The 26,965-nt window shown below is 40.9% G+C and overlaps 1 protein-coding gene across 1 annotated transcript; it reads right to left on the reverse strand.

Moving 5' to 3' along the window:
- Positions 1 to 1,756: 1,756 nt before the first annotated feature.
- On the reverse strand, positions 1,757 to 2,104 carry LOC147621198 (transcription factor MYB16-like). The gene is made up of 2 exons (XM_086824507.1): positions 1,972 to 2,104; positions 1,757 to 1,890 (listed from the first exon to the last, which is right to left on the reverse strand). Exons 1-2 carry the CDS (start codon positions 2,102 to 2,104, stop codon positions 1,757 to 1,759), a joined length of 267 nt encoding a protein of 88 aa, XP_086680633.1.
- Positions 2,105 to 26,965: the final 24,861 nt, after the last annotated feature.

Consider the following 26,965-nt stretch of genomic DNA (forward strand, 5'->3'; position numbering starts at 1 on the left):
GACCTCTAAGAAGAGCCATGTAATCACTTTTCTAGGAAAAAAGGGGGTTGTGGTGAACCTTATGTATCTTACATCAAAACCCCTACATGGAAATACCACTGGAAATCCCTTAAAAAGTAGATTCAAAATCCACCAGTTTTGACAAATTTGGAGTTGGTATACTCCCCATGAGCTTTACCTAAAAATATGTAAGTCTAGTATATGAGTTCATTCGGAGGGGTTTATTAATTTATATAATTACATTTATAAGAGGGGGTTTTTTAAACCAATATTGAAAAAAATCACGTAAGAATATGAAGAAAAAAGGGTCATTTTATTCACAAAAGTATGTATGTGGAAGGGGTTTTCAAAATACTCCTTTGAATGCACGTGATACATAGGATTTCTTAATAGTGAACTCCCCCCCCCCCCAGTCCAGATATACTCAAGTTATGCCTTCCTCACTAAAAGGTAGATTCCAATGACAAGAACATATTTAGAGTGACAAGAAAGTCATTAAATATTTGTTTTTGGGTATGTACTATGCTTTTGACACAATAGTACAAATAAAATCTAGACGTATGTACCATAATCAAAATACATTGGTTGAATCGATCGATATTCATGCTAGTTAATCCATGTGAACTTAGATAGTGTATTTCAAGGTTACATAGAGGTTGGAGTTTCCAATTGGTTGGGAACCAATTCCCATTTTTAATCACACTTATTTATTTAAAAACTGTTTTACAAACGATAATTAAACTCTTGCGGGCTCAATACAAAGTCTACACACAAATCAAATTGTAAAATTTGAAATTTGGCCTCCAATTTTTGAAATGGACTACATTTAAAATTGTTATCTATTTGGATTTGAGGTTGCTTGTGGTTGGGTGTGAGCAAGCCCCAAGTGGAACCAGAAAGTGAGCCTTCTCCATCATGTGTCACTATGTGCAACTACTTGGGATGAAGACTAATGGCACTGTGTATAGAAAACATCCCGAAAAACCAAACTTCTTCACATCTTGTTAGTAATGCAGAGTAGCTCAAATCTATGGAGTTGATTTCATTGATATGTAGATAGATCAATGTGCTATGTTTCAGATTGTTGTACTTTCATTTGCTTCAATTTTCTCTTGCATGGGGAAATCCACCACCTCTTTAAGCACGATGTTCCAATAAAAATCACCATATTCTTCACTTAGTAGAGCACTGTAGCTAATTTCATTGTTCTTGCTACCGCTAGCAGAAAAGGAGCTTTGGGCACTAAAAGTTTCATTTGAAACCAGTTCTAGGTCTCCCAACAAGCTGTCAGAATTCATAGCACAAGCCAATGCATGGGTACTGGTAACTAAATTATTATTCTCTCTCTTCGTGTTTAATGTATTAGGTTGAATAAGTTCTTGAAAACAAGCTAGGCTTGACAAGCTAATCTGTCCACTAACCTTGTCACAAACAGGTTGGAGACCAACACCAAGTTGAGATGGCTTTGTAGAGAGAAGAGGTTCAAAAGCATCATTGAAGGAATTAACATGATTATGGGCATTAGGTGATAGATCATCAGTCCAAAATAGTTTTGTAGCTTGGGTTGATGGAGAATAATGGAAGGCCAATTCTTGGTTTGATGAGTGGTCATCAGGAGAGCATAAAGTACTATAGATAGGTGAGCCATGATTTAGTTTACATAATGGACCAAAATTATGGTACAACACAGCATATTGTTCCATATCATACACACCATTGATTGCTTAGCTTAGTGAAGTAGTCGTAGGACAATCGTTCACCTGTTCCCAAGCAAGGCATGAAGTTGAATGATAGTTTTCTCTTCAGTAGAAGAGAATTCTCCTCGTTTAATATCCGGCCTAAGGTAATTAGTCCACCTTAATCGACAGCTTTTGCCACAACGAAGAAGGCCTGCATACACATGAAGTTGATTAGTTCCATTTAACAAAATTGCAATTAACACAGCATAATACGTATACAATACTAGCATACCAGCTTTCTTAGGAAGGGCACGCCAACTGCCATGGCCATTTTCACTGATGTAGGAGGTGAGCTTCTCATACTCTTCAGGGGTCCAGGAGCCTCTCTTGAGGCCTTTTTTTTCACAGCAGGGGGCTCGGCCCATAGCTTGGGGTGTTTGCAGAGATGGGAGGGGAGGAAGAGAGAGAGAGAGAGAGAGAGACGTGTGGGAGAGAGCTACGTTTATATTAGAGAGACGACCTTGAGCTGAAGCTAACAAAACGTGCGAGACTGATGAAGCTTAGACTGTGGCTTTCGGGCGAGGCAAAAAATTAAGACATTTTACTTTTATTTTAGATCCGAAAACTCCAAACCCTCAACAAAAACCTTCAAAATTTGAGGCTAAAGTTAAGTTTTGTGATTTGTTGAGAAAAATGGTTTCTCCAAAACTTGATGGGAAGCACCATGGGTAGGAGATTGGAGTTCACTAGAGGGTCTATACTTTAGAGTTTGGAGATCAATTTGTCCAACATTTATGTCACTAGAGAACTATAGGTTCAGGATACAAAAACTTCTTTCATCGAAACTTCTTAGCGAGTCACCATGGGCAAAAGGGGAAATGGTTATCCAATCGTAGCTTTTTTTGAGTGAACCTTATGTGAATCCAACTCAGCACATGGATTGAAGAGAAAATGGTGATTTTGAACAAGCATTTACTTCATGTAATTATCAAATGATAAATGTTTTCTCCCATCAACTTGAAGGACATTTTTCCAAAATTAAATTTGTTGTAGGACTAAGGCAACTCGCCTTTTTTAAGGAAATAGAGCACATGTGACATGACATGCAGTTAGAAGGCACATGCATTGTCAAAACTAAGGAATAGTAGATCCAAGTTGCTTCAACGTACCATACAAGAGCTTTACACATCTGTAGTAGTTGTTTTTTTTTGCATAAAGTAGTAGTTATTCTGTCTTTTCCATCATCAAGTAGATGTGAGGTTTTAAGATCTTCACACAACTGTAGTAGTTGTTCTTTTACATCATGTAGTCCCATACAAGCTACATAACAATTCACCTTCTAAAATAAAGGAAGCCATAGGGAGAGATCTTTATGAGGTGCTAGGGATATTCCACGACTATGCAAGTACTTCTATCCCATGAGGAAACCATTATTAATGTCATCCTTCATGTCTTTTATGCTATGATTTATCATGCAACATGTATTTTCTTTCATTTATTACTACAAAACCTTGCATTTACAGACTTTCAAGCAAGATTATTGCATTTGATTGGACATCATGTGTATTAGCCTCTTGGGGAAGTTTCAACCTCCTCTTGGACTCTTTCTATGGGGTAGCCTCATCCGGGGGGGGGGGTGATTTCTTATAATATTGAGGACTTGTGTTTTTTTTTCCTCAGGAAAAAGATCCTTCAATTAGTTAAAGAAAAATCAGCCATAAGGGGGGGCTAAGTATAACCACGACGGGCTAGATACAAACTCGCCTCATAGAAGGAGGGTGGGAAACAAGTGATCAAAGGGGAAGAGATGCTCGGGGGGTTCACTATAAATAAACCCTCAGTATCACATGCGTTCAAGGCCTATTTTAAAAATCCCTTATCTGTGAAGTTTTCATGAATAAAACATACCCTTTTTCTATTCAACCTATGAATACCCCCTTTAAATGATACCCTTTTGTATGTAAAAAATGTGGAAAAATGGGATTTTAAAAATTCCTTCTATTGAACCCACATGCTATGCTTACATATTTATGAGTGACCCCCCTCCCCCCTCCCCCCCCCCCGAGAAGAGATGCTTCTCCTCCGGGCTAGCCACTCTATGAGAAGAAGGCTATCTCATACAAAGGGATGGGGGGGAACAACCACATAGGTGTTCTATAATGCCAAATGAGGTCACCGCCTCTATCTGTGAGAAAAGGGACAAGCCTCCAATGTCTCAAGAAGGCTCCCCGCTTCTTCTGTATGTAGTCAAAACCTCCCTATAGCTTCCCCCACTGACCACACCACAGAGGGTGTGAATGATATCAAGGAAGATGCTCGTGATGGTCTTAGCCGGCGGAGTGTGGATATCCTTGATGGCCTTGTTGCATCTAGCATCATGCCAAACGTGCCACACTGCTATGCTGCTTTGTAAATCTCCCATCTTTGGTAGGAGCCTGGTTGCCAGTTGCCTGTCGGTGGGGTTGTGAGATGATGACTGGTACTTGTGCAATACAATAGTGAGAGAATTGAAGGGCTAGTCCTCCCCCATCCTCCTCATAAGTCTTGACCACTCTAGCCTCGATGGCCAGCGACAATACCCCAAGTGATGATCCGGGTCGATTCCCTATCCATAGCGAAGATATGGAGAGTCTGCTCTACAAATATGTTGAGCCTTTGGGAAATCCAAAAGGCAATGTTTGAGACTCCTAGGGGTGGCTTCACCTTAGGCAAACTGCTGACCTCCTACTGCCAACCAAGTACGACCGCAAAATTCCTGTGTGCCATTAGCCAAAGAAAGAGAGTGATCTTCCTCGGCCAAAAGCTGTCCCAAAGCCTCTTCCAAAAATCTGAAAGGAAGCGTTGTGATAGGCCCTAAGACTGTGAGTGTGTTATCTGTTGTTGGAGTGCCATCTATCTCAAGCATCTGGATCTTGTGGCGGCAAGCCGCACTATAAATGCAAAGAAGGGGGCATCCATAGTCTCCTCTTGATCTGCGGGATCATGCCAAGTCCACTCTACCAGGTCTCACGGTAGTCGCGTGAGAGGTCGGCATTCCCATATCCATAGCCGCCATAGTCTTTGTTCACTCACGGGAACACGGATTATGGAAGGAGGTCGGAAGCAATTAATGCGAGAGAGCGGGATTGTAGCCATGGGAACATAAAGACGCACATAATTTTTCCATATTTTTGTGTGGCAATGCAATGTAAATCGTTTTAGGCCAATGTGGGTTCTAAATGAGAGTTCTAAGTGTATTAAGCAAGGCTCACTTATGGGGTTGTCCGCCCATGTGTGAAAGAGGTCTAGGGTTAGTGACATCTCTATAAAAGAGATGTTAGCTAAAGAAAGAGGACGTTTTTGGCCATTCTCATAAGCTATTGAGAGTGAAGCTCTTGAGCTCTCAAGCTATGGCAACTCTCTAACTCTCTCTATTGTACTCTAATGAGCATCAAGCTCCAATGAGTATAGCTCCACTTCTTTCTCTTAATCTGTTTTAGCATCATTGAAGTATATTAATCTATGATTAGTTGAATGCTTCTTTCTTTCTCTTGTGTATGCATGCTTGTAGTGTGTGTGTGTGTAGTCTCCATTGATGCAAGCTCTTGCCCACTTCATTGGCAATGAGTTATTCATGGATAGACTCTCTCTATGAGCTTGTGGGTTTGTGAATGTTACATTCTATGCTTGCTTAAGCTTATGGGTTAGTAGATGCACGCTTATGGGTTTGCTGGCATTAGGGAAAGCTAAGATTTAATCAATGTTTGAATGGGATTAAGAGATTGCCATGCATTGCTTGGTCTCTTGATTAGTGTAGTGGGTTTAAGGGATTGAGAGATTGATTGAGGTGTTGAATGGTTGAATCGTCAAGTGGTGGTTCATGTATGTGAGCTCTCCTGCAAGGGATAAGCCTTCATGCACTAATCGGGTCGAGTCCTCGGATTGACATTGTGTTTCTCAACACATTTGTTAATTCGGTAGTACTCTATGAGCACTATATTGCACGGTAGAGAGAACTGCTCTTCAATGGCACCGCTGCCGGGGAGCGACTAGTGTCTACATTAGTTGAGCACCATACACACACTACCACTCCTTGTTAAGCTCCAATTGGTTGCAAAACCGTTGGATAGGAGAGCAGGCTTTGGGACTAATTTTGGTACTTATTGAAGACTAATCTTTTGTTAAATTCTCTTTATTGTCTTGCAATTTGAGTGCGATTGGCTAGCTATGCCTCTCCCTTGAGGTCAGGACCAGGATTCAACACACGGGAAGGATTGGAGGTAGGCGCTAAACCTGCCAATTTCAATTTGTGTGCGAAAGAGAGGCTTGATTTGCATTTCTATCATTCTGTTTGAGGATATTTTTTGCTGTCAGAGGTTAATTTTTACAGTTTCAATTTTCTGCATGTTCGTTTCATTTTCTGTTTTTAGGTTAGTTTAGTTTTCTGCATCTTTAATTTTGTGCATTTTAGTTCTCTATTAAACGTGCACCTATAGAGAAACTAAAATCTGTACAAACACATGAAGATTAAACATTTCGAATTTGCTGCAAATCTCACAGCTGCACACGCATTGAGTTCCCTGCACACGCATTGAATTTGCTGCAAATCTCATAGCTGCACACGCACTTCAAAAAAGAAAAAATAATGATAATAAAAGAAGGTGGTTGTGCGTGAACAGCGCACTGCGTGGAGAGACCCACACACCGCACCATAAAGACCGCTACCGCACCGGATAAAGGGGTGTTAAAAAAAAAGAGTTTGGAAAATTTTTTATTTTCTGCCGCAAAAAATTGGGAGGTTTTCTAACTTTTCGAGAGGAGTTAGAAAACACCCATCGTCGAAATTTTGGTCCCGGAACCATTTTCCCATAGTGACTTCAGTATGGAAAACTGGTAAATTTAGGCAATTTTTGATCCTAAAAAATACGCTATTTTTTTGGCCTAATGTGTTCGAGGGGGTTCAAAATGGGTTCAGGCAAAGTTTGAGCCAACTTGAAAATTTTTGGATTTTTTTCCAAAAAAAACCTTAAAATTTGACCTTCTGCACTTGCGGTCGGGACGTCATATAGACACTGCCATAGGGTCTAGGGCACCTTCTAGAGTGCCTACGCAGGAAAGTGGGACCCAATCGGTAGGAAATTTGGCAGATATTGCTGAAACCTTTTTCGAATCCCAATTTGATACCCTTTCCAGGACAACTAGCTCATTGTCTATGGACAATCTAGGGCCGTCAAATAGTCATCCCTTAGCCCCAAATAGGACACCCACAAGATCTTTTAATCCATTTGAAGCCGACATCATGGGGTTACCACTCAATGTGAGACTTCAATATGTCTACATGAATGCTCAAGGAGCTGAGATCTTTAGGGATCCACAATAACGGTATCTCGTTAAGATTGTAGACTTTTTCTCAGAGCTTGATAGAGCACCTCTAGTCAATGACCAGGGTAACATGTACATGGGAGGAGATGGTGTTCGCTACGAAGTCACCTATCATCCAGAGAATGTAGACAAATTAGGAGGACTCTCTAAGAGTGAGTTCCTAGACTTATCGAAGCCTTCCAGAGCAAGGGAGTCTAGAGATGATTGGCTCATTGAGCTGGACATGCATGGACCATCCAATGCCCAGTCCTCAAAGCCATCCATAGATGATTTACTTTTTGTAGATCTAAATTTGGAAAGGGATAGAAAAGGCAAGAGCAAAATGGATCAGGGGGCTGCGAACCAATGGGAGTTTGTACGACAAATTCCAGTGACAAAGGTCTTTCAGGATGATCCACTTCAAGAGGTCTATAAGGACTCTTTAGAAGAATATTATGCCACAACTCGATTGTCAGAGCTAGATCTTCCTCTAGCACTTGTGGTGGTAGTCGAGAAGCTTGCAAGATACAAGAACCGAATCGTTGGATAAATGGGCCAATGAATATGGAACCTTAGATTCGAAGGAGATTCGTGAGCTCACGTGGAGAGGACAACCATTATTCATGGAAGTGTTCTCAACTAATACAGCTAAACCAGGAGATTCGTGAGCTCACGTGTGTTGAAAGAACGGTAGAGGAGGAGGAGACACACACACAGGAGCAAACCCTAATGTATATTCAAAACCCTAACCATAGAGGGAAGCCATGTCCACTCTCACACAAAGCATAATGCACTAATCCATAATCCACACAACACACAATGAGTTGTGTCCACACTCTACTAACCCTAGCTAATGTCCACACACTATGACCAGCTGGACACGCGGTCATTTATGTCTCACACATGTTCCTATCTAATCTGCCAGCACATAGCATAGCTGGCTCACACTGACATCGAGCTTGAATCTCAACAGCCCCTCTCAAGCTCATGATGTACTGCCGATGAAGATGTAGATGAGCTTGGGATATCAAGGCTCTCAACACTCCCCCTCAAGCTCATCCCATGTACTCCCAACATAGTCCGAAAGTACTCAAACTTCTCCCTGCTAAGTGGCTTCGTGAAGATATCAGCCACCTGCTCATCAGTCTTCACATAGTGAAGATCAACTGTACCATCCAGCACCTTTTCTCTGACAAAGTGATAATGGACCTCTATGTGCTTGGTCCTCGCATGAAATACTGGATTCTTTGCCAACTGTATACTGCTCATGTTGTCACAATGTATGACAACTTTGCCATCAAGAGGCTCACATAAATCTGCCAAGAGACTCTTTAACCATATAGCCTCACAAGTAGCAATGGCTGCTCCTCTGTACTCAGCTTCTGTACTGGATAAAGCAACTGTAGGTTGCTTTTTGCTACTCCAACTCACCACGGCACTTCCAAGTGTAAAAGCATATCCACTAGTAGACCTCCTGTCATATGCGCTACCTGCCCAATCAGCATCTGTGTAGCCATGTATGTCCAAGCTTTTACCACTCTCATAAAATAAACCATAATGTGCTGTGGTTTTCACATATCTCATGATGCGTCTCACTGCATCCAAATGTGGTTTCCTGGGGCTTTGCATAAACTGGCTGACTAGCCCCACTGCATAACTCAAATCTGGGCGTGTGATAGTCATGTATATGAGACTACCAACCATCTTCCTGTACATAGAAGGATCATCCAATTCCTCGCCATAATCAGCCCGCAACTTTACATTTTGCTCCAATGATGTACTCATAGGCTTACACCCTGTCATGCCATACTTTGCCAACATATCCAAGGCATATTGGCGCTGTACTAACCAAGTACCTGCATGATCTTTCACCACTTCAATGCCAAGGAAGTATCTCAACTCACCAAGATCTTTCATGTCAAATTGCCCACTCAAAGCTTTCTTGACATGCATCACATCTGCACCATGATCACCTGTGATAATCAAATCATCCACATAGATGACCAGTAACACAATCCCATGCTGTGTCTTCTTCACATACAGTTAAGAATCTGCTGTAGAAATCTGAAAACCAAGTGAGATAAGATATCTACTCATCTTATCACTCCAAGCACGTGGTGCTTGCTTTAGACCATACAATGCCTTTTTCAACCTACATACGTGAGTGGGATATCTAGGGTGTACATACCCTTCTGGCTGTGCCATGTATACTTCCTCTTGTAGATCTCCATTCAGAAATGCATTCTTAACATCCATCTGATGCATTTCCCAGCCATTAGCTGCAGCCATAGCAATGACTGCTCTCACTGTGCCCATCTTAGCCACTGGGCTAAACGTCTCATCATAATCCAATCCTTGGGTCTGTGCATAACCCTTTGCTACCAATCTTGCCTTATGTCTTTCAATAGAACCATCAGATTTGCACTTCACTTTGTAAACCCATTTACATCCAATAACATTCTTGTCCTTTGGTAGTGCAACCAAGTCCCATGTATCATTATGGACCAATGCGTCCATCTCTACATCCATTGCACAAGCTGCGCACGTATAAGGTAACTCATCTATGGGAATAATTTTGTTGGTTATTGCTGCACCTATCTCAGTGGTATAAGGTGATTTAACAAAAAGACCTCTGAGAGGCAAGCCAAAAACGGGGTAAAGGCATATCTTCTGATGAGGAAGAAAACACGCCAGTAAGAAGACTCGCTCAGAAAACCCAAGATGTCTTGATCTCATGACGCAGTAGTATTGGGGACCCAAACCCAAGGCTTCAATAACCATGGCCAAGCGGACATTGTTACGAAAGTGCTGCTGACCCCAGGGTGTTACCCTAGTTATATCTTGATAGGTCCGCCATTTAGTCTGAGCTACAGAAGTTCCTAAGTGAGAAAAAAAGTGAGCGCTCATACTGTTCTATAAAATCCTTCTTCACAGACTCGCTTGCGTCTTGAAGGTGATAAATCATCATGGATAAAACTAATTCCTGTTGCCAAGCCATGAAGGAGATTAAGAAAGAAAGGAGATCGATGGAAGTAAGATTACTGTGAGCAAAAAGTAAAAGTTACGACTTATATAAAGGAAGGAGCTAGCGTAACTTAGAAGCCAACGGTATCTTGCCACCACTGAAGTTTTACCGTCTTTCCCTGATTTGGGTTTGGCACATTTTTCTATAGAAGGCATTAAGAACTTTGAGATGAAGAGATAAAAGAAGTTCGTAGGCTAAGTCACCTACTTTCTTTGGTCCGCAATATCTGGGGGATAACTACTTATACTCCCCTAGAGAGAAAGAAATTCTTTTGGTCCGTATTCAAATGAAGACTATAACTGCTTCTTTGAATTCTCTGATTGTCCTCTTCTTATCTGTATATTATCTCTGTCGATCCTGGGCAGTGTTCATATCTTTATGAATTGCCTGCATCTGTTGCTCTATGTCGCCAAGCATTTGACTGTCCCATACATGCTCTCCAATAGCCTCTGTATAGCATGTAGGTTCCACATGCTTCACCATAGATGTCATGTATGCATAGTGCATAGCAAAATCTCTGTATGTCAACCTGTCAACAGGATATCTGACCCTCTGGGATCTCTGCAATGCATGCGGGTCACTCTGTACACCTGTGACTCTAGCATGTGGTGGCACATATCTGTCCTGTCTAGCACCAGGTGTGCGTAAAACAGGTATGCCAAGCTCCTCATCCAAACTTTCAGAACTGGATGACTCATATCCTGTGATTCCAATTCCTTCGACTTTCTTTTTGCCTTTATCCATAGCACTACTCCCAGTGCTTACACTCTCATGCCTCAAACGTCCTGACCATGGACGTACACTGCTACTCTCAGCTTCTGCTGCTGGCCCAGACATAGTAGTAGAGCTAGAACTTGCTTGTGATGGCAAGTTCACAGGCACATCAGCCTCAAGTGACTCAATAACACCCTCATCTTTTGCTTTATACCAACTGGCAAGCTCATCAAACACCACATCACGTGAGATGACCACTTGTCTATAGTTTGAGGGTTATAACACTTGTAGGCCTTTCGATCCTGTGCATATCCAACAAATATACATTTCTCTGCCTTAGGATCCAACTTTCTTCTCCTTTCATCAGGCACATGAACATAAGCTATGCATCCAAAAACTTTAAGATGTCCAATGTCTGGCCTGTAACCTGTGAGCCGCATCTCTGGCGTGCTTCCATGAATGGCTGCTGTAGGTGTTTTGTTCAATATATAAACTGCAGTAGCACATGCTTCCACCCAATAGTAATCTGGCATGCTCTTTTCATTAAGCATTGCCCTTGCCACTTCACATATAACTCTATTCTTTCTCTCAGCCACACCATTCTGCTGAGGTGTATACCTGCAAGTCAATTGTCTCCTTATTCCATGCTTCCTCAAGAAATGTTCAAAAGCTTTTGAGGTGTATTCACCACCTCCATCTGTCCTCAGACATTTAATCCAACAGCCATACTGCTTTTCTGCAAAAGCTTTGAAATCCATGAATTTTTCCAACACTTCACTCTTCTCTTTCAAAAAGTATATCCATGTCATCCTGCTAAAGTCATCAATGAATGTAACATAGTATAAACTGCCTTTGATAGATGGGTTTTGTGCAGGACCCCATACATCACTGTGTACTATCTCAAGTGGCCTGTTACTCATATTTCCTTCTCTAGGAAACCTCAATCTTGCCTGCTTCCCAAACTGACAGGCTTCACAAACATGCATATGTCCATCATATTTTAACCTAGGCAAACCATTGACAATGCCTCTTGTTTGCATGTTCTTTAATCTCTGTATATTTACATGGCCAATCCTCTTGTGCCACATATCAATATCCTGTACCACATTCCTGCTCTTTGAGAACATGGCTGATTTTAGCTCAGGAATTCCAGCATCCAGCTTAAACAGTCTTCCTTCTTTCTTGCCTTTAGCAATCACTCTACATCCATGTTTGAAATCTTCAACAAAGCATCCATGCTCATTGAAGCGAACCTGTAATCCCTGTTCTACCATTTGACCAACTGAGGCCAAGCTTTTAGTGATCGAAGGCACATACAGCACATCTGACATAGACTTTGTCTGACCATTATGCATGACCAATGGTACACTTCCAACATGTGTAATGACATGCTGGGTATCATCACCTGTTTCCACATAGCCTTTTACATCCATAGGCTTCATGTGCTCAAACCATTCACCATGGCATGTCATATGATTTGATGCTCCTGAGTCCATATACCATGTATCATCATTCTCAGCATTTGTTGTCATAGAACCCACAACATGCTTCATGGCAAACAAATGATTTGCAGTTCCATCATTGCTACTTGATGCATAGTTGCCACCATGTTGTGCATAGTTTCCACCATAATGACCACCACGTTGTGCTCTTCCCCCTCTCAAATCATTCTGTTTGCGAAAGCAATCTCTCGCCATATGACCATATTTGCCACAATAATGGCATTCCACATCTTGCATAGAATTTTGTTGGCCTTGCCAACGTCCTCGACCACGGGGGGTACCTCTGCCTCGCTGAGGTGCATAACCACGACCACCTCGAGCACCATAAGAAGGCTGAAAATTTTGTTGTGGAGGTCTATCCTGTCATCCACGACCATTACCACCACGTCCACGTGATGCGAATCTCCCCCTGCCTCTAAAACCTCTCTGCGAGTAGAAAGCCTGATTTCTGCCATCATCATGGCTAGAAGATGCATCCAAAAATGAATCACTGAGCTTGATTTCCTCAACCAATAAGAGTGAAACCAACTCATCGAAGTCGGGTAAACCTGTACTCCTCACTGAGATAGATGTATCAAAAGATTTGTATTCCTTGCCAAGACCACGCAAGGTAATATCCACCAAATCATCATCAAGCATGGGGGCATTTATTGTGGCCAATGCATCTGCAAACTTCTTGATTTCTTGCACATAAGCATGTATGCTCCTTTTATTCCTTTTCACATTGTGTATCTGCTGTCGCAATTGAGACTTGCGAGCACTCGTATCTGTATCAAACATCTTGACCAAAGTATCCCATGCATCTTTGGGATTCTCAGCATCCTGAATGTGTATGAGCATAGCATCAGATATACATATAGACAAATAATGCAGCACTTTGAATGCTCTCTCTGACCATTGCTTATGAGCAATAAGCTGCTGCTGTGTAGGTTGCCGAGGTAGCTCAGGCTCTGGCTCAGCACCTGTAATGAGATTCCAAAATCCTTTCCCTTTCAAGAAACTCTTTATCCTGTACTTCCATGCCTGGAAGTTCTTCCTATCCAGTTTTTCACCAACAATCTGAACTGGATTGTCCGACATGTTGCTCAATGCGTACACCTTCCGCACACTTCAAATCTATAAATGAGCCTTCCTCAGCTCAACCACACCCCAATTAATGTTCCAGATACTCCAATGTAGCCAACAAACTCCAAATTTGATGTAGAAAATCAACCTGTAATCATCCGAGATGAACTGACTCATGCAGTGCGGGATACCCTGAATTGACACGCCTTCCAAGGCTCCAAATCGCAATGTAATGGTGCAATCAAGTCTAGGCAACTTGCATTGACACCTAATGAACCTCAATGTTGAGTATCAACTCCATTTGACATGTGTAATTATCAATTTTTGAAAACCCCTTTCTCTATTTTTGGAAAAACCAGAAAAACCAGAAAAACCAGTAATGATTTGGCTCTAATTTCTTCAATATTTCACCAAATTGGGCAACCAGGCATTCATTGGCTTAGCAATAGTGTCCATCAACTCCATGTAAGACTAATTTGTCCAATTGTAAAACACCAAAGATTAATTGCTCGTTTAAAATGCTCTGTTTCTCTGCAACCAGTGGACAGCTTGTTTTAATCAGCTCATTCCCAGCTCAATTAAGCATCATTGGCCAAACAAATCACATAGCCCTCTTCTCCAAGATGTAAAGCATCCAATTGCTAAGGAATTTGTGGAAGATATCAAGCACCAAGTGAGAAATCAACCTCCTCGTAGTCAAAGTGATCAAAATCTGCCCTGTTTTCTCCTGTCTGGCTGCGCCGCCTGCAAATGGGCTCTTTGGGAGTGATTGAAGTGCTATTTGATGATGTATTTGAGTTCCCAACACACCTAGGCATATGTGTAATCCACCAATGGTTCAATTTTTGCCAAATACATGCTCCAAATGATTCAATTTTGGGCTTCTTTTTCACTGTTTTGTGAGAGCTCAAAAACCAGAGTTTTTCACTCAATTAAATGCATCCAAATTGCTCCAAACTTTGTTCAAGGCTTGCACATGGGTTGCTAATACATCCCTCATTGTCAAATACATATGTCTTTTGCCAGAATCACACGTATTTCCACCATACATCAATGTTGTCAAGCTTTAATGGAAAGCTTCAAAAACCAGAATTTTGCTTTGCTTTGATTTGCTCTAAAATGCTTTGCTTTTGCCTGTTTCACCTGCAATCCGCTCAAGGATGTTTAGAGGACCTTACCCGGTAGGCCTAGCTTTCAGATCTGATAGTATTTGGTGTGCTCCAAGCTTCACAGCTCCAATGGTAGCTTCACAGCTTCTTCTTTTCCCTCTTCACTCACTCACTCATAAACCCTAATAAACAGTACAAGGCTCTGATACCATGTTGAAAGAACGGTAGAGGAGGAGGAGACACACACACAGGAGCAAACCCTAATGTATATTCAAAACCCTAACCATAGAGGGAAGCCATGTCCACTCTCACACAAAGCATAATGCACTAATCCATAATCCACACAACACACAATGAGTTGTGTCCACACTCTACTAACCCTAGCTAATGTCCACACACTATGACCAGCTGGACACGCGGTCATTTATGTCTCACACATGTTCCTACCTAATCTGCCAGCACATAGCATAGCTGGCTCACACTGACATCGAGCTTGAATCTCAACAGCCCCTCTCAAGCTCATGATGTACTGCCGATGAAGATGTAGATGAGCTTGGGATATCAAGGCTCTCAACAACGTGGAGAGGACAACCATTATTCATGGAAGTGTTCTCAACTAATACAGCTAAACCAGGAGAGACAGCCATTCTTGGAGAAATTGTTGCTCCTCCCCTACGAGAGTTCACTAGAGAGGGACCCTCAACATCAAAGTGGACCACTGCAAGTAGCCCAACTCTAGCACCAAGATATTATCCTACACCAAAAGTGCGACCACAAATCACACCACAACGTTTCTCTCACTATGACAATTGGAGGGTAGGGGAGCCAATTCGGCCTCCCATAAATGCACCTCCTGAAATGCGGGGAACAAGATCTTTGGAGGGGGTTGGTGAGGCAGGTAATAGGGGACCCACACCAATTTGGGATGCATATGGACCACCTTACCAAAAAGAGGAACCACTGAGAGTGAGAGGCCGTAGGCCCGATGATGATGAGTATTCAAGACGAGTAAGGCCATCAACTCTTCACAAACTGGTAAAGAAGTACGAAGGGTCGGGAGATCCATATGACCATATAGCAGCATTTAGGCAAGCAATTCGAGCTGAGCAAGTGACTGACAAGCATACGCAAATTGAAGGATTTGGGCTCACTCTTGAGGAAAAGGCCCTTGCTTGGTTTTAGGCACTAGAGGCTTCAGACAAATCTTCTTTATGAGTTTTGGAAGAGAGATTCATTGCTGCTTGTTCCTTGATGGGGATTCAGCATGACACAGTAGCAAACATTTACTCTTTCAAGCAAGGCGAGACTGAGAGTGTTAGAGAATGTGTAAATAGGATGAAGCAGTACATTAATCGTTGCCCAGAAGATGAGAAGCCCACCCAGAGTCGATTAATTTCTCTCTTCTTAAAAGGACTCAAAAATTCAACACTGCACACACATCTCTATGCAAAGAAGCATACAAATTTCAATGAGTGTTGCCATGATGCTATGGATTTCACAGATAAATTCAAATTCCAAGATGGTACTAGCCCTAAGGTGCAACCTAGAGATTAGTGGGGTGATGACCAAAGTTCAGGGTCTAGCGCACTAGTAAATCCAGACCAGATAGCTAACCTAGTGCTAAGGAGATTGGGACAAACCTATCGCCCACCCATGCAGCCACAACAATAGCAACAAATGAAGAGTGTACTACCTACAGGTCCTCATCTTTGTGGAGCATGTGGCGATAACCATAAAACCGAAGAATGTAATACCTTTTCTCCTCTAGTAACAAACCAACCCACAAAGAAGTTGTGCCAGGCCTGTGCTTGGAATTATACCCACACCACACAGGAATGTACTCGCATTGCAAGAATGAGACAAGAGCGTGAGCAGCAAAGGGAGTGCAGTGGCTCCACAAATGCATCAACAGTATACTAATTTTGAACGTAAGCCACTGATGGCACAAGAGCAAGCACGACCTCTACTTGGAGCTCAACCTCCTGCTCCTGGGACTGCTCCTGTGAGGTTTGTTGACTACTACGACAATTCAAATATGTGTAGAGACTTGGTACATCCAAGCTATGTGGAGGAGGAATATGCATCATATTCATCCAAGGAAAATCTCTTTGAAAGTCCCACATATCCAAGCCAAGCACTGGAGCCTCAATCGGGGGAACAAAATTCTTTGATGTTGCTAGGCGGCTACCAACCTAGGACTCCAGGGCCCTTAGGTCAATGGCAGCAAAGGAAAGTAGAAGCCAAACTAATGGGCCCCTGTTATGGCTGCAAAGAAGCCCATTGGGCTCGGGATTGTCCACATCGCCAAAGGCAAGGAGCTCGATCCAATACAATAGTACCACAGTTTCCACCAATTGAAAGATATTGTCTAGGGCGTTGTGTAGAACACTTTCCAAAGGATTGTTTACTGAAACCACATGAGGAAGGCACCTCTCAAACCAAAGGTCTCACTCAACTTTGTAGAGGCAGTTCCATCACCACCTTCATCAGAGAATGAAGATGTCATGCCACTTAGAGTCATGACTAGATCACAGACAAGAAATGCCGAAATGCAGACTGATGAGACACCTCGAACTAGGGATGCAAAGGCAAATCTAGTGGACAAGACCCTACATTCCAATAGAAAAAGGACCACTAGGAGGAAAAGGAACCGCAACAAGAAAACTAAGAGTGCATCCACTAGTTCTCAAGAAGTCTCTAAACAAAAAATGAGGGATCAAGCTTTTACATCCCAAGAAGTGCATGAGGAGCATCAACCTCAACCTGGGCCTAGTGCTAAACAAGATGAGGCTATTACAACCGAGGATAGCTCAGATCTGAGCTACCCAAGAAGCTTCAAGAATACCCAAACCCTCGTGAGGAGAAGATCAGTCTAGCTGTACATCAACAACTCATTAGGACAGCTCAATCAATACTTGAGGGCCCACCTCCACCTATCCCTCGGGGCCCCACCTCTCTTAAGCCAACATTAGAAACCATACCAGAAGTGTCATCAAGTTGGGAAATGAAAAGTGAGCTGATCTCACAAGCTCATAGCGAGAAGTCTGTACCAATTGACACCCATTGAAAGAAGGCATTCTGCCACCACCTAGTCTTGCCTTCCCATGAAATGATGAAGTTATTGATGCTAACTAGGACATGGCAAATGAGATGTGGGCAGCAGTTCATGAGAAAGTTAATGAGAATATGTCCTCTATTATTTCACCTCCATTCTTTGAAGTGGATTTTACCAGGGACACAGAAAACAACTTTACACGCCGAAGCACCCAGGAGGAAGTTCAAACAATTGTTTCTCCTAGAAGTAAGCATACAATGAAAACCTTACCATCTTATTTGGGAGAATATGAGAATTGTTCTCAAACCTCCATGCATAGAAGGTTGACAAAGGAGATGGATATGGGTATCGTGCAAGCTATTTTGTCAGCACCAGTGGCTTGTACCTTACATTTGCTTGATTTGATAAAGCTTCGACCAAAGTCGTGGAATGATATTGCCACATGTTTGTCAAAGCAGGTATTGCTACAAAAGGGTCACCATCAATGTACTATACACCTTGAGACAAAGCATGTTATGCCAGTTTCTATCAACAAAGTAGGAAAATTTTGTGAGGACGATCAGGGAAATGCTACCCTCCCATTAGAAGTGCAAAAAGTAGCTTCAACTACAATACTTGATAGTGGTGCAGGAGTGGGCATTGTGACAAGGTGAAAAGTGGGGCAAACCAGCTACTATTAGGAGTACAAGGATGCGCTTGCAGCAGCTAGCAAATGGAAGCCTAGAACATTCCATTGGGCTGCTAGAGAACATATTGGTCACCACATGTGGGATTGAATATGAGCACACATTTGCAGTAGTGGATTTTGGAAAGCATCCAAACTATGAAGTGATATTGGGTAGACCATTTATGCCACAATTTCAAATGATTCAAGATTGGGGATATAATTATTTGTACCTTCGACATGATTCTGTCATCACAAGGGTCAACCTAAAGAATCACTCATATCGTGATGTAACGCGGTCTCCAATAGATGAGTTTGATTCGGCTTCATCTAAAGGCTCAAAAGTTACATTGTCAGATGGGCGAGAAGATCTGTGGATGTGTGGAGCCTCATGTAAGGATTTCAACATTGAGAGACTTAAGGGTAATCAAAGTGTATCAGATGAGGCATACATTCCACAACCCTTCCCTGAGCACTTAATTGATCCCCTAGAATGGAGTCATGTCCTTGCAACATTATCGACATGTGCTTTACCTAAGCCAATTCAATTTTGTGACTCAGATGGATATGACATTATTCCTATACGAATGGTAAAACCACGTGACCTTCTAGATGATTTGTACTATGGGGATGCATCCACAACAGCACTGCATGTAGAGGAAGTCTCAGTGGAGGATTTTACACTCGATCTGCTAATGATGCTAATAAGAAAGATGGATGGGACTCTGATTTTGATGATGATGTGATAATCCCCGAGGAAGAGTTAGGAAAGACACGCCTACTCTTGAGAGGAAGGGAGGTTCAAGTAGAGATCCAACCTAAACGTAAATGCTGTAAGAGCCATAAGAGAATCCGTAAACAAGATGAGAGGGAACGACGTGAGAGAATACAAAAAGAAGACGAGGAGTTTAAGAACGAACACTCTCGAGACCACCACCTCACTTCTCAGGAAAGAATGGATATCTATACTATGTCCAAGCACAAGATAGTATCAAAGACCAAGTAAAACGATCAGATGGATTCCAACTAGGAGAAAAGCTAAAAACTGTTAGCAAAAATCGTAAAAAAACAAAGAGACCAAAACAAAAACTCAAGTCTCAAACAGATTTAAAAGAGAGTGTCGGAACTGCAAAGATAAAGATTGAACGAAAAACTCTGATGCAAGATTGCAAAAGGGAGCTCAAAACCGCATGGTCTTCAATTAGTGATGACTCAAGTGGACAAGAACAAGGTCTCAATGTTCCCCCCAACTTCACACAGTACACTCTTCAAGATCGGAAGATTGTTCTTCAACAGCCCATGCGATAAAAGCCAAGCATGCCGGGGGTTTCATATGATGGTCCAAAAGATGCAAAAAAATTTGATATCGTTGAGCCAGGAAAAGAGCCTCGCTATGTGTGGATTGCCACATACTTGTCCTTAGATGAGGAGAAGTTATTAATTCAAACAATAAAGGAGTATCGCGATGTTTTTGCTTGGAGTTATAAAGACCTCAAAGGAGTTGATCCAAGCATATGTCAGCATACAATTCCATTGCGAGAGGATGCAAAGCCTTCCAAGCAACGTCCTTATACTTATAATGAGAATTTTGCACGAAAGATAAAAGAAGAAATAGACAAGCTTTTAGAGGAAAAATTTATCTATGAGATTGAACACACTGAATGGGTCTCCCCTATTGTAGTGGTGCCCAAGAAAAATGGAAAACTTTGAGTATGTGTAAACCTCAAGAAGGTAAATGCAGCTACTATACGTGATCATTACCCACTTCCAATCACACGGATCATGTTTTGGAACATGTTGTAGGGAAAAAGGCATATAGTTTCTTGGATGGATTCTCCGGTTACAATCAAGTGTCAATTGATCCGAAGGATCAACACAAGACAGCCTTTGCTACTGAAGATGGCATCTTTGCCTATCGTGTTATGCCATTTGGTCTAACAAATGCACCTGCAACCTTTCAGCAGTTAATGAGTCATGTATTCAAGCAGTACCTTAGGCTATTTCTTGAGATCTTCATGGATGATTTATGTGTTCACTCACAAGAGCGTGATGATCATATAGAACACCTCAAACTTGTGTTTCAAAAGTGTCAAGTTTATCGTATATGCTTGAATCCTGAAAAGTGAAAATTCATGGTAAGACAAGGGAAGATTTTGGGCCATATTGTTTCTCGCAATGGTATTTCAACAGATATGGATAAAATTGATGTCATTGTCTCATTACGTTGGCCTATCAACCCTAAAGGGGTACAAATATTCATGGGACATTGTGGCTATTATCGTCGATTCATCTACATGTACGCTGTCCTAGCCAGACCATTATATGCTCTTCTTGTAAAGTTTAATTGGACTGACGAGTGTGAGGAATCCTTTGAAAAGTTGAAGCAAGCATTAGTGTCTGCACCCATCTTACGGGCACCAGATTGGAACCAAATCTTTCATGTCCATATTGATGCTTCAAACTTTGCAATTGGATGTATTTTGGCTCAATCGGGATGTAAGATCCCTGTTCCCACCGAGCAATGGATTCGGGGTACTGGCAGCGGAAGTAGCACTTCTCGCGCGGGACAGGGGTCCCACACTCGGGGCCTCGCCCACGGATATCCGGATAAGAGACTAATCCGTCGGTTGTTCCAAAACCGAACCCGGAAAAACTTCCTTTACCGGAAAGCACGGGCGATTCCACCAGGATAACTTTTTACTCTAACGTAGTCAAGGTCATTTCTGATCGAGATGATCCGATTACATCTATAAGATACTTAGTCAGTTCAAGGAAGAAACTTGCACTTGGATCATTGGGATCAACGCTTTTTTTCCCATTCAAGAGGCACAGCCGTTGATTCCTATCCATAGAACAGTTTCTGTCCGGGATTTATTTTTATTTTTTTCTATCGTAAAAACAAAAGTTTGAGTCTCGATTTACGGATCCATCAGTCCAGCCTAACCCCATCCAATCCCATGGGTTAGCCAACCGCCCAACCACTGTAGTGATGGGATCCAATTAAAAATTTGGTTAGGTTTTGTCCCGGGTACCAAGGAAAAGAGTTCCAAGGCCCCCTAGCCGGATGTTCATGCAAAATAAAACTAGTCACACCACTCACACACCCAATATGAAATTGCCTTTTTCCAACCAGATTCAACCAGTTTAAAACAATCCTTTAATAAAACCATATTATCACCATCTTCCAATTTATCCAATTGATTCTTAATTTCCCATCATTCCTTCATCAGAGTATCTATGGCATCATTGGCAACTAGAACGCTCAGGAGCCGTTTCGATAGTTCCTAGCCCATAATACTTGGCAATATAATCACTTAACAAGATGGACTCTCGTTGAAGATCAGCAAGATCAACCAACAGATCCATATAAGGAGCCATGGACTCATCCATTGAAGACCAGCAAGGTCAATCAACCAGATCCATGCTCGATTTCAGAAAACAACTCCAACTCTGTTCCAATATCTTCCTCGACGCACGCGTGGGTATCCTAGGCAACCCAGAGCCCGAGCACCGTATGGTCAGCACCCTCTAGGATCCTTCGCAGGTAACCTAGCGCTTCACGCATAGGCCGCTTCCTTGGCCCCTCATCCACCGTACCGGAAGCTCACCATTTTAATCGCACCGAGGCTGGTCAAGACCTCGGCCGACCTTGCTACGCGAGACGTCCTTCATTGACTCCCCGTCAGCAGTTGCAACTTTACCATCACGACTTTAATCACAAGACGGTCAAAATGCTCCCCCCAGCATTCTTGACATAAAACAATCATTTACAAACAGCATTTACAAACAGTATTTACAAACAGTTTACAACACAATTTCTATTTTAACTTTCATTTTTCCACATCATCCTTCATCAATCTACATTACTTATTCCATATTCCATTTATATGTATACTCATCCCATCACATCATTTCTATCTCATCACTTCAGATTCCCTCACATCGCATATCGTATATTCACATCCATACATCCACATCTATATGTGTACATTCACATCTACATGCATACATCTACATCTCTATGCATACATTCACATCCACATTCACATTCACCTCCATACATCTACATCTACATGCATACATCCACATCTCCATTCACATCTACATCTATACATCTACATCTACATGCATCCATCCACCTCCACATCCACATCTACATCTATACATCTACATCTACATGCATACATCCACATCTCTATTCCCATCTACATCTATACATCTACATCTACATGCATCCATCTACCTCCACATCCACATCTACATCTATACATCTACATCTACATGTATACATCCACCTCCACATCCACATCCGTATCTATACATCTACATCTACATGTATACATCCACATCCACATCTATACATCTACATCTACATGCATACATCCTCATCTCCATTCACATCTACATCTATACATCTACATCTACATGTATACATCCACATCCACATCTATACATCTACATCTACATGCATACATCCACCTCCATATCCACATCTACATCTATACATCTACATCTACATGCATACATCCACATCTCTATTCACATCTACATCTATACATCTACATCTACATGCATCCATCCACATCTCCATGCATAATAAAATTCTTTTAATTAATCTAGGATGATAGTTCCTAGAATATGGTAGGAAGTCCTCTTTTTATGCTTTGAATGAATTTATTTTATGCGTAATTTCTATAAAAATTTTGCCATAGCTCCGCTACTATGACTGATAAATCTCAATTTTTTTCTAAGGGATAAAGCTCATTATTAAAGAAATAATTAGAATGGTCTCTAATTGGATCATCAATCCATAATGGTCTCTAATTGGATCATTAAGAAAACAATTAGAATGGTCTCTAATTGGATCATCAATCCATAATGGTCTCTAATTGGATCATTAAGAAAACAATTAGAATGGTCTCTAATTGGATCATCAATCCATAATGGTCTCTAATTGGATCATTAAGAAAACAATTAGAATGGTCTCTAATTGGATCATCAATCCATAATGGTCTCTAATTGGATCATTAAGAAAACAATTAGAATGGTCTCTAATTGGGTCATCAATCCATAATGGATTGAATCATCAATGTGCATAAACTAAAAGCATAGCAAAAGCCATTAATTTGGCCTCAAGCATAGCTTAATCTTGGATTAAGGAAAAGCTTTATGAAAAGCTTCATTTGGATTGAGAATGGGTCATGAGTATGACCATTTCTTGAGTGAGAGAGAGAAATTATAAAAACCATTAAAATTTAAATATAGGTGGAAATTAACTTCTATAGCATTTATTAAATTATGTAACTCTTCACTACTATTCACCAATTAACTTCAATAGCATTTAAAAAAAACCATACCAATTAAACTTCTCAAGCTTGAGAGGGGTTGAGAAGAGAGAATCATTGAGAAATCATAGAAAAGATCAAAATTCAATATACTTACCTTATGATTTGCTTGATTCTTTATTCACGGTAGAGGCCCCCAACCAATCAATTGGTTTAGTATGTTGATGGAGCCACCAATGGGGATTGAAGAAAGAGGGAAGTATCAAAAACTAGTGAAATATTAAAGAATTCACAGTTCTTGGCTTAGGTAGAGTAGAGTAACAAGGCATAAGACACTATATATTTTAGCTTAGGTGGAGTAGAGTAACAAAGCATAAGACTCTATCTAATTTGGCTTAGGTGGAGTAGAGTAACAAGCATAGAGACTATATATTTTGGCTTAGGTGGAGTAGAGTAACAAAGCATAAGAGACTATATTTTGGCTTAGGTGGAGTAGAGTAACAATGCATAAGACATTATATATTTTGGCTTAGGTGGAGTAGAGTAACAAGGCATAAGACTCTATATATTTTAGCTTAGGTGGAGTAGAGTAACAAAGCATAAGACTCTATCTAATTTGGCTTAGGTGGAGTAGAGTAACAAGCATAGAGACTATATATTTTGGCTTAGGTGGAGTAGAGTAACAAAGCATAAGAGACTATATTTTGGCTTAGGTGGAGTAGAGTAACAATGCATAAGACATTATATTTTTTTCAACAAGGGGAGGCTTCTATTTATAGGAAAATTTGAGCTCCTAACCAAACAAACTGATTCTAGAATTTTCCAAGTCAGTTTGGTTGAATTTGGACTAGATTTGGACCTAGTTTGGTTACTTTTTGATTCGGTTTGGTTCCATTTTGATTTGGTTTGGTTCAAGAGAGATGAGAGATAAAAATATCACATTATTTTTGAGTTTAAAACTCATTCAAGCATGTGAAATATGCACCTCCTTTAAAGAATTCCCCTTCCTTACATATGTGTCAAAATTTTATTGCTCATAGTTTTTTACTAATAAACCTTGTACATTTTCAACTCTTCATCTTATGTGAACATTTACTCATTTTTGGGTATCTTCTTTTACAAATTGGATTTATCTCCTCCCTACACATGGATTGATGCTATTGGCCCATAGGAACCTTAATTGGACCATAGTCTAAAGATTTATGAAAATCTAGACCCTTAGGCTAAGGTTCTTTATACCAATTTCCAATTAATTCCAATTGCACATTGGAAAATTCTTTTTAAATTTCTGTTTCAGGGGAACTCATCTGAATTATAAGAGATATTTTTCTATCCAAAAATATTCAAAATCTGAATATCCTCTCTCTAGAATATTTTCTCTCTCTAGGTTAAAACAGCCACAAACAAGATCTCTTATATTTTAGAAAAGGAATTGATTACAGGGGAATATACTAGACATCAAAAAGGGGGTTGGGGGAGGAATCTTACATTCTACCCCACTTAAAAAACGCGAGATGTCCTCATCTCGCAACTTGGAATAATTTCGCAAGATGCACGAATATGAGACTTAGAGAAAAATTTTAATCATGATTAACCACCAAGAAAAGTCTTAAAGAGAGCAAGATTCAAAATAAGAACAAGATTTAAACTTTATTCATTCACGGGACTTATATAGTGAAGATAGAAGAACTCTTTACACTTCCATAAGCCCGTCCATCATATGGTCACAAAAGCAGTCCTCACAAGCTGCACAAGTATAGGGTAACTCATCTATGGGAATGATTCTGCTGGTTATTGCCGCACCTATCTCAGTGGTATGAGGTGATCTAACAAAAGGACCTCTGAGAGGCAAGCCAAAAACGGGGTAAAGGCATATCTTCTCATGAGGAAGAAAACACGTCAGTAAGAAGACCCGCTCAGAAAACCCAAGATGCCTTGATCTCATGACGCAGTAGTATCGGGGACCCAACCCAAAGCTTCAATAACCATGGCCAAGCGGACATTGTTACGAAAGTGTTGCTGACCCCAGGGTGTTACCCTAGTTATGTTTTGATAGGTCCGCCATTTGGTCTGCGCTACAGAAGTTCCTAGGTGAGGAAAAAGTGAGCGCTCATACTGTTCTATAAAGTCTTTCTTCACCGACTCTCTTGCGTCTTGAAGGTGAGAAATCATCAGGGATAAAACTAATTCCTGTTGCCAAGCCATGAAGGAGATTAAGAAATAAAGGAGATTGATGGGAGTAAGATTACTGTGAGCGACAAGTAAAAGTTACGACTTATATAAAGGAAGGAGCTAGCGTAACTTAGAAGCCAACGGTAACTTGCCACTGAAGTTTTACCGTCTTTCCATGATTTGGGGTTTGACACATTTTTCTATAGAAAGCATTAAGAATTTTGAGATGAGGAGATAAAAGAAGCTTGTAGGCTAAGTCACCTACTTTCATTGAATTCAGATATAAGGCTCACAATATCTGGGGGATAACTTCTTATACTTCCCAAGAGATAAAGAACTTCTTTTGGGCTGTACTCGAATGAAAACCAAAACCTTGGTATCCAAAACACCGATTCTCACTTCTAAACTCATTGTTCTAAATCCTTAAAACAGGCGTGACTCCTGAGAAGTATTCTAGGAAAAGGGTCTTCCTTTTTTAAACAGAAATTTTCTTTTATTTTAGAGAGGGAACAATTATAAGATCAGAAAGGAAGATTCTTACTCCAGTATACCTCGAAGGCTGGGGAGGAATCTTACATTCTACCCCACTTAAAAAAATGCGAGATGTCCTCATCTCGCCAAGTAGAGGACAACTCTTTTTCTTAAGATCCAATTTATTCTGGGGTTCCTTATATTCTGGTCAACCCAACAGAACACTGGGATAAATATCCCTTATATAGAACTCATTATTAAATAACAATTCATTCAGATCATATCATTCATATCTTTAACATGATAATGGTCCATTAGACCGAAAAGTTTCCTTCGAAACATTCCTCCACGGAAATTTCAGTCAAGCAAGTTCTCAATTTGACATCCCTTAACTTGATCTACCGGTCAAATATTAACAGTAGCAATCTAACAGCACACCCATTAACCTCATAGTGATTTGCTGAATTCATTATCATCATTCTAGTTATGAATATCATTACAGGGATTCGTCCCATTCCCCCTCATTGTGGTTTCATTATATTTCAACTAATTTTTTAAAAATCAACATTTTTCAATCAGCATTTTCAATCAGCATTTTCAATCAGAATCCAAATCAATTCATCCATTCTCAAACAGAATTAAAAATCATATCAATCACATGCAAAATCATCATCTGGATAGCATTAACGCTTATAATTTCAAGTCTTAGATTTACTCGTATATACTGTCAGTAAAGAGCTGCAGTATACTCTCAGTATATACGGGTAGTCACGGCCCTTGGAATTATAAGGTAAATACTATCATGTCTAGGCCTCAAGCAAGTCGGGGTTTCTATATAATTGCGGTACTTCCATCTGAAGAACCAATTACCAAATTATGAATTT

Source organism: Cibotium barometz, chromosome 30 (assembly GCF_041138505.1).
Source record: "Cibotium barometz isolate CiBa-2024 chromosome 30, ASM4113850v1, whole genome shotgun sequence".
Taxonomy (NCBI): domain Eukaryota; kingdom Viridiplantae; phylum Streptophyta; class Polypodiopsida; order Cyatheales; family Cibotiaceae; genus Cibotium; species Cibotium barometz.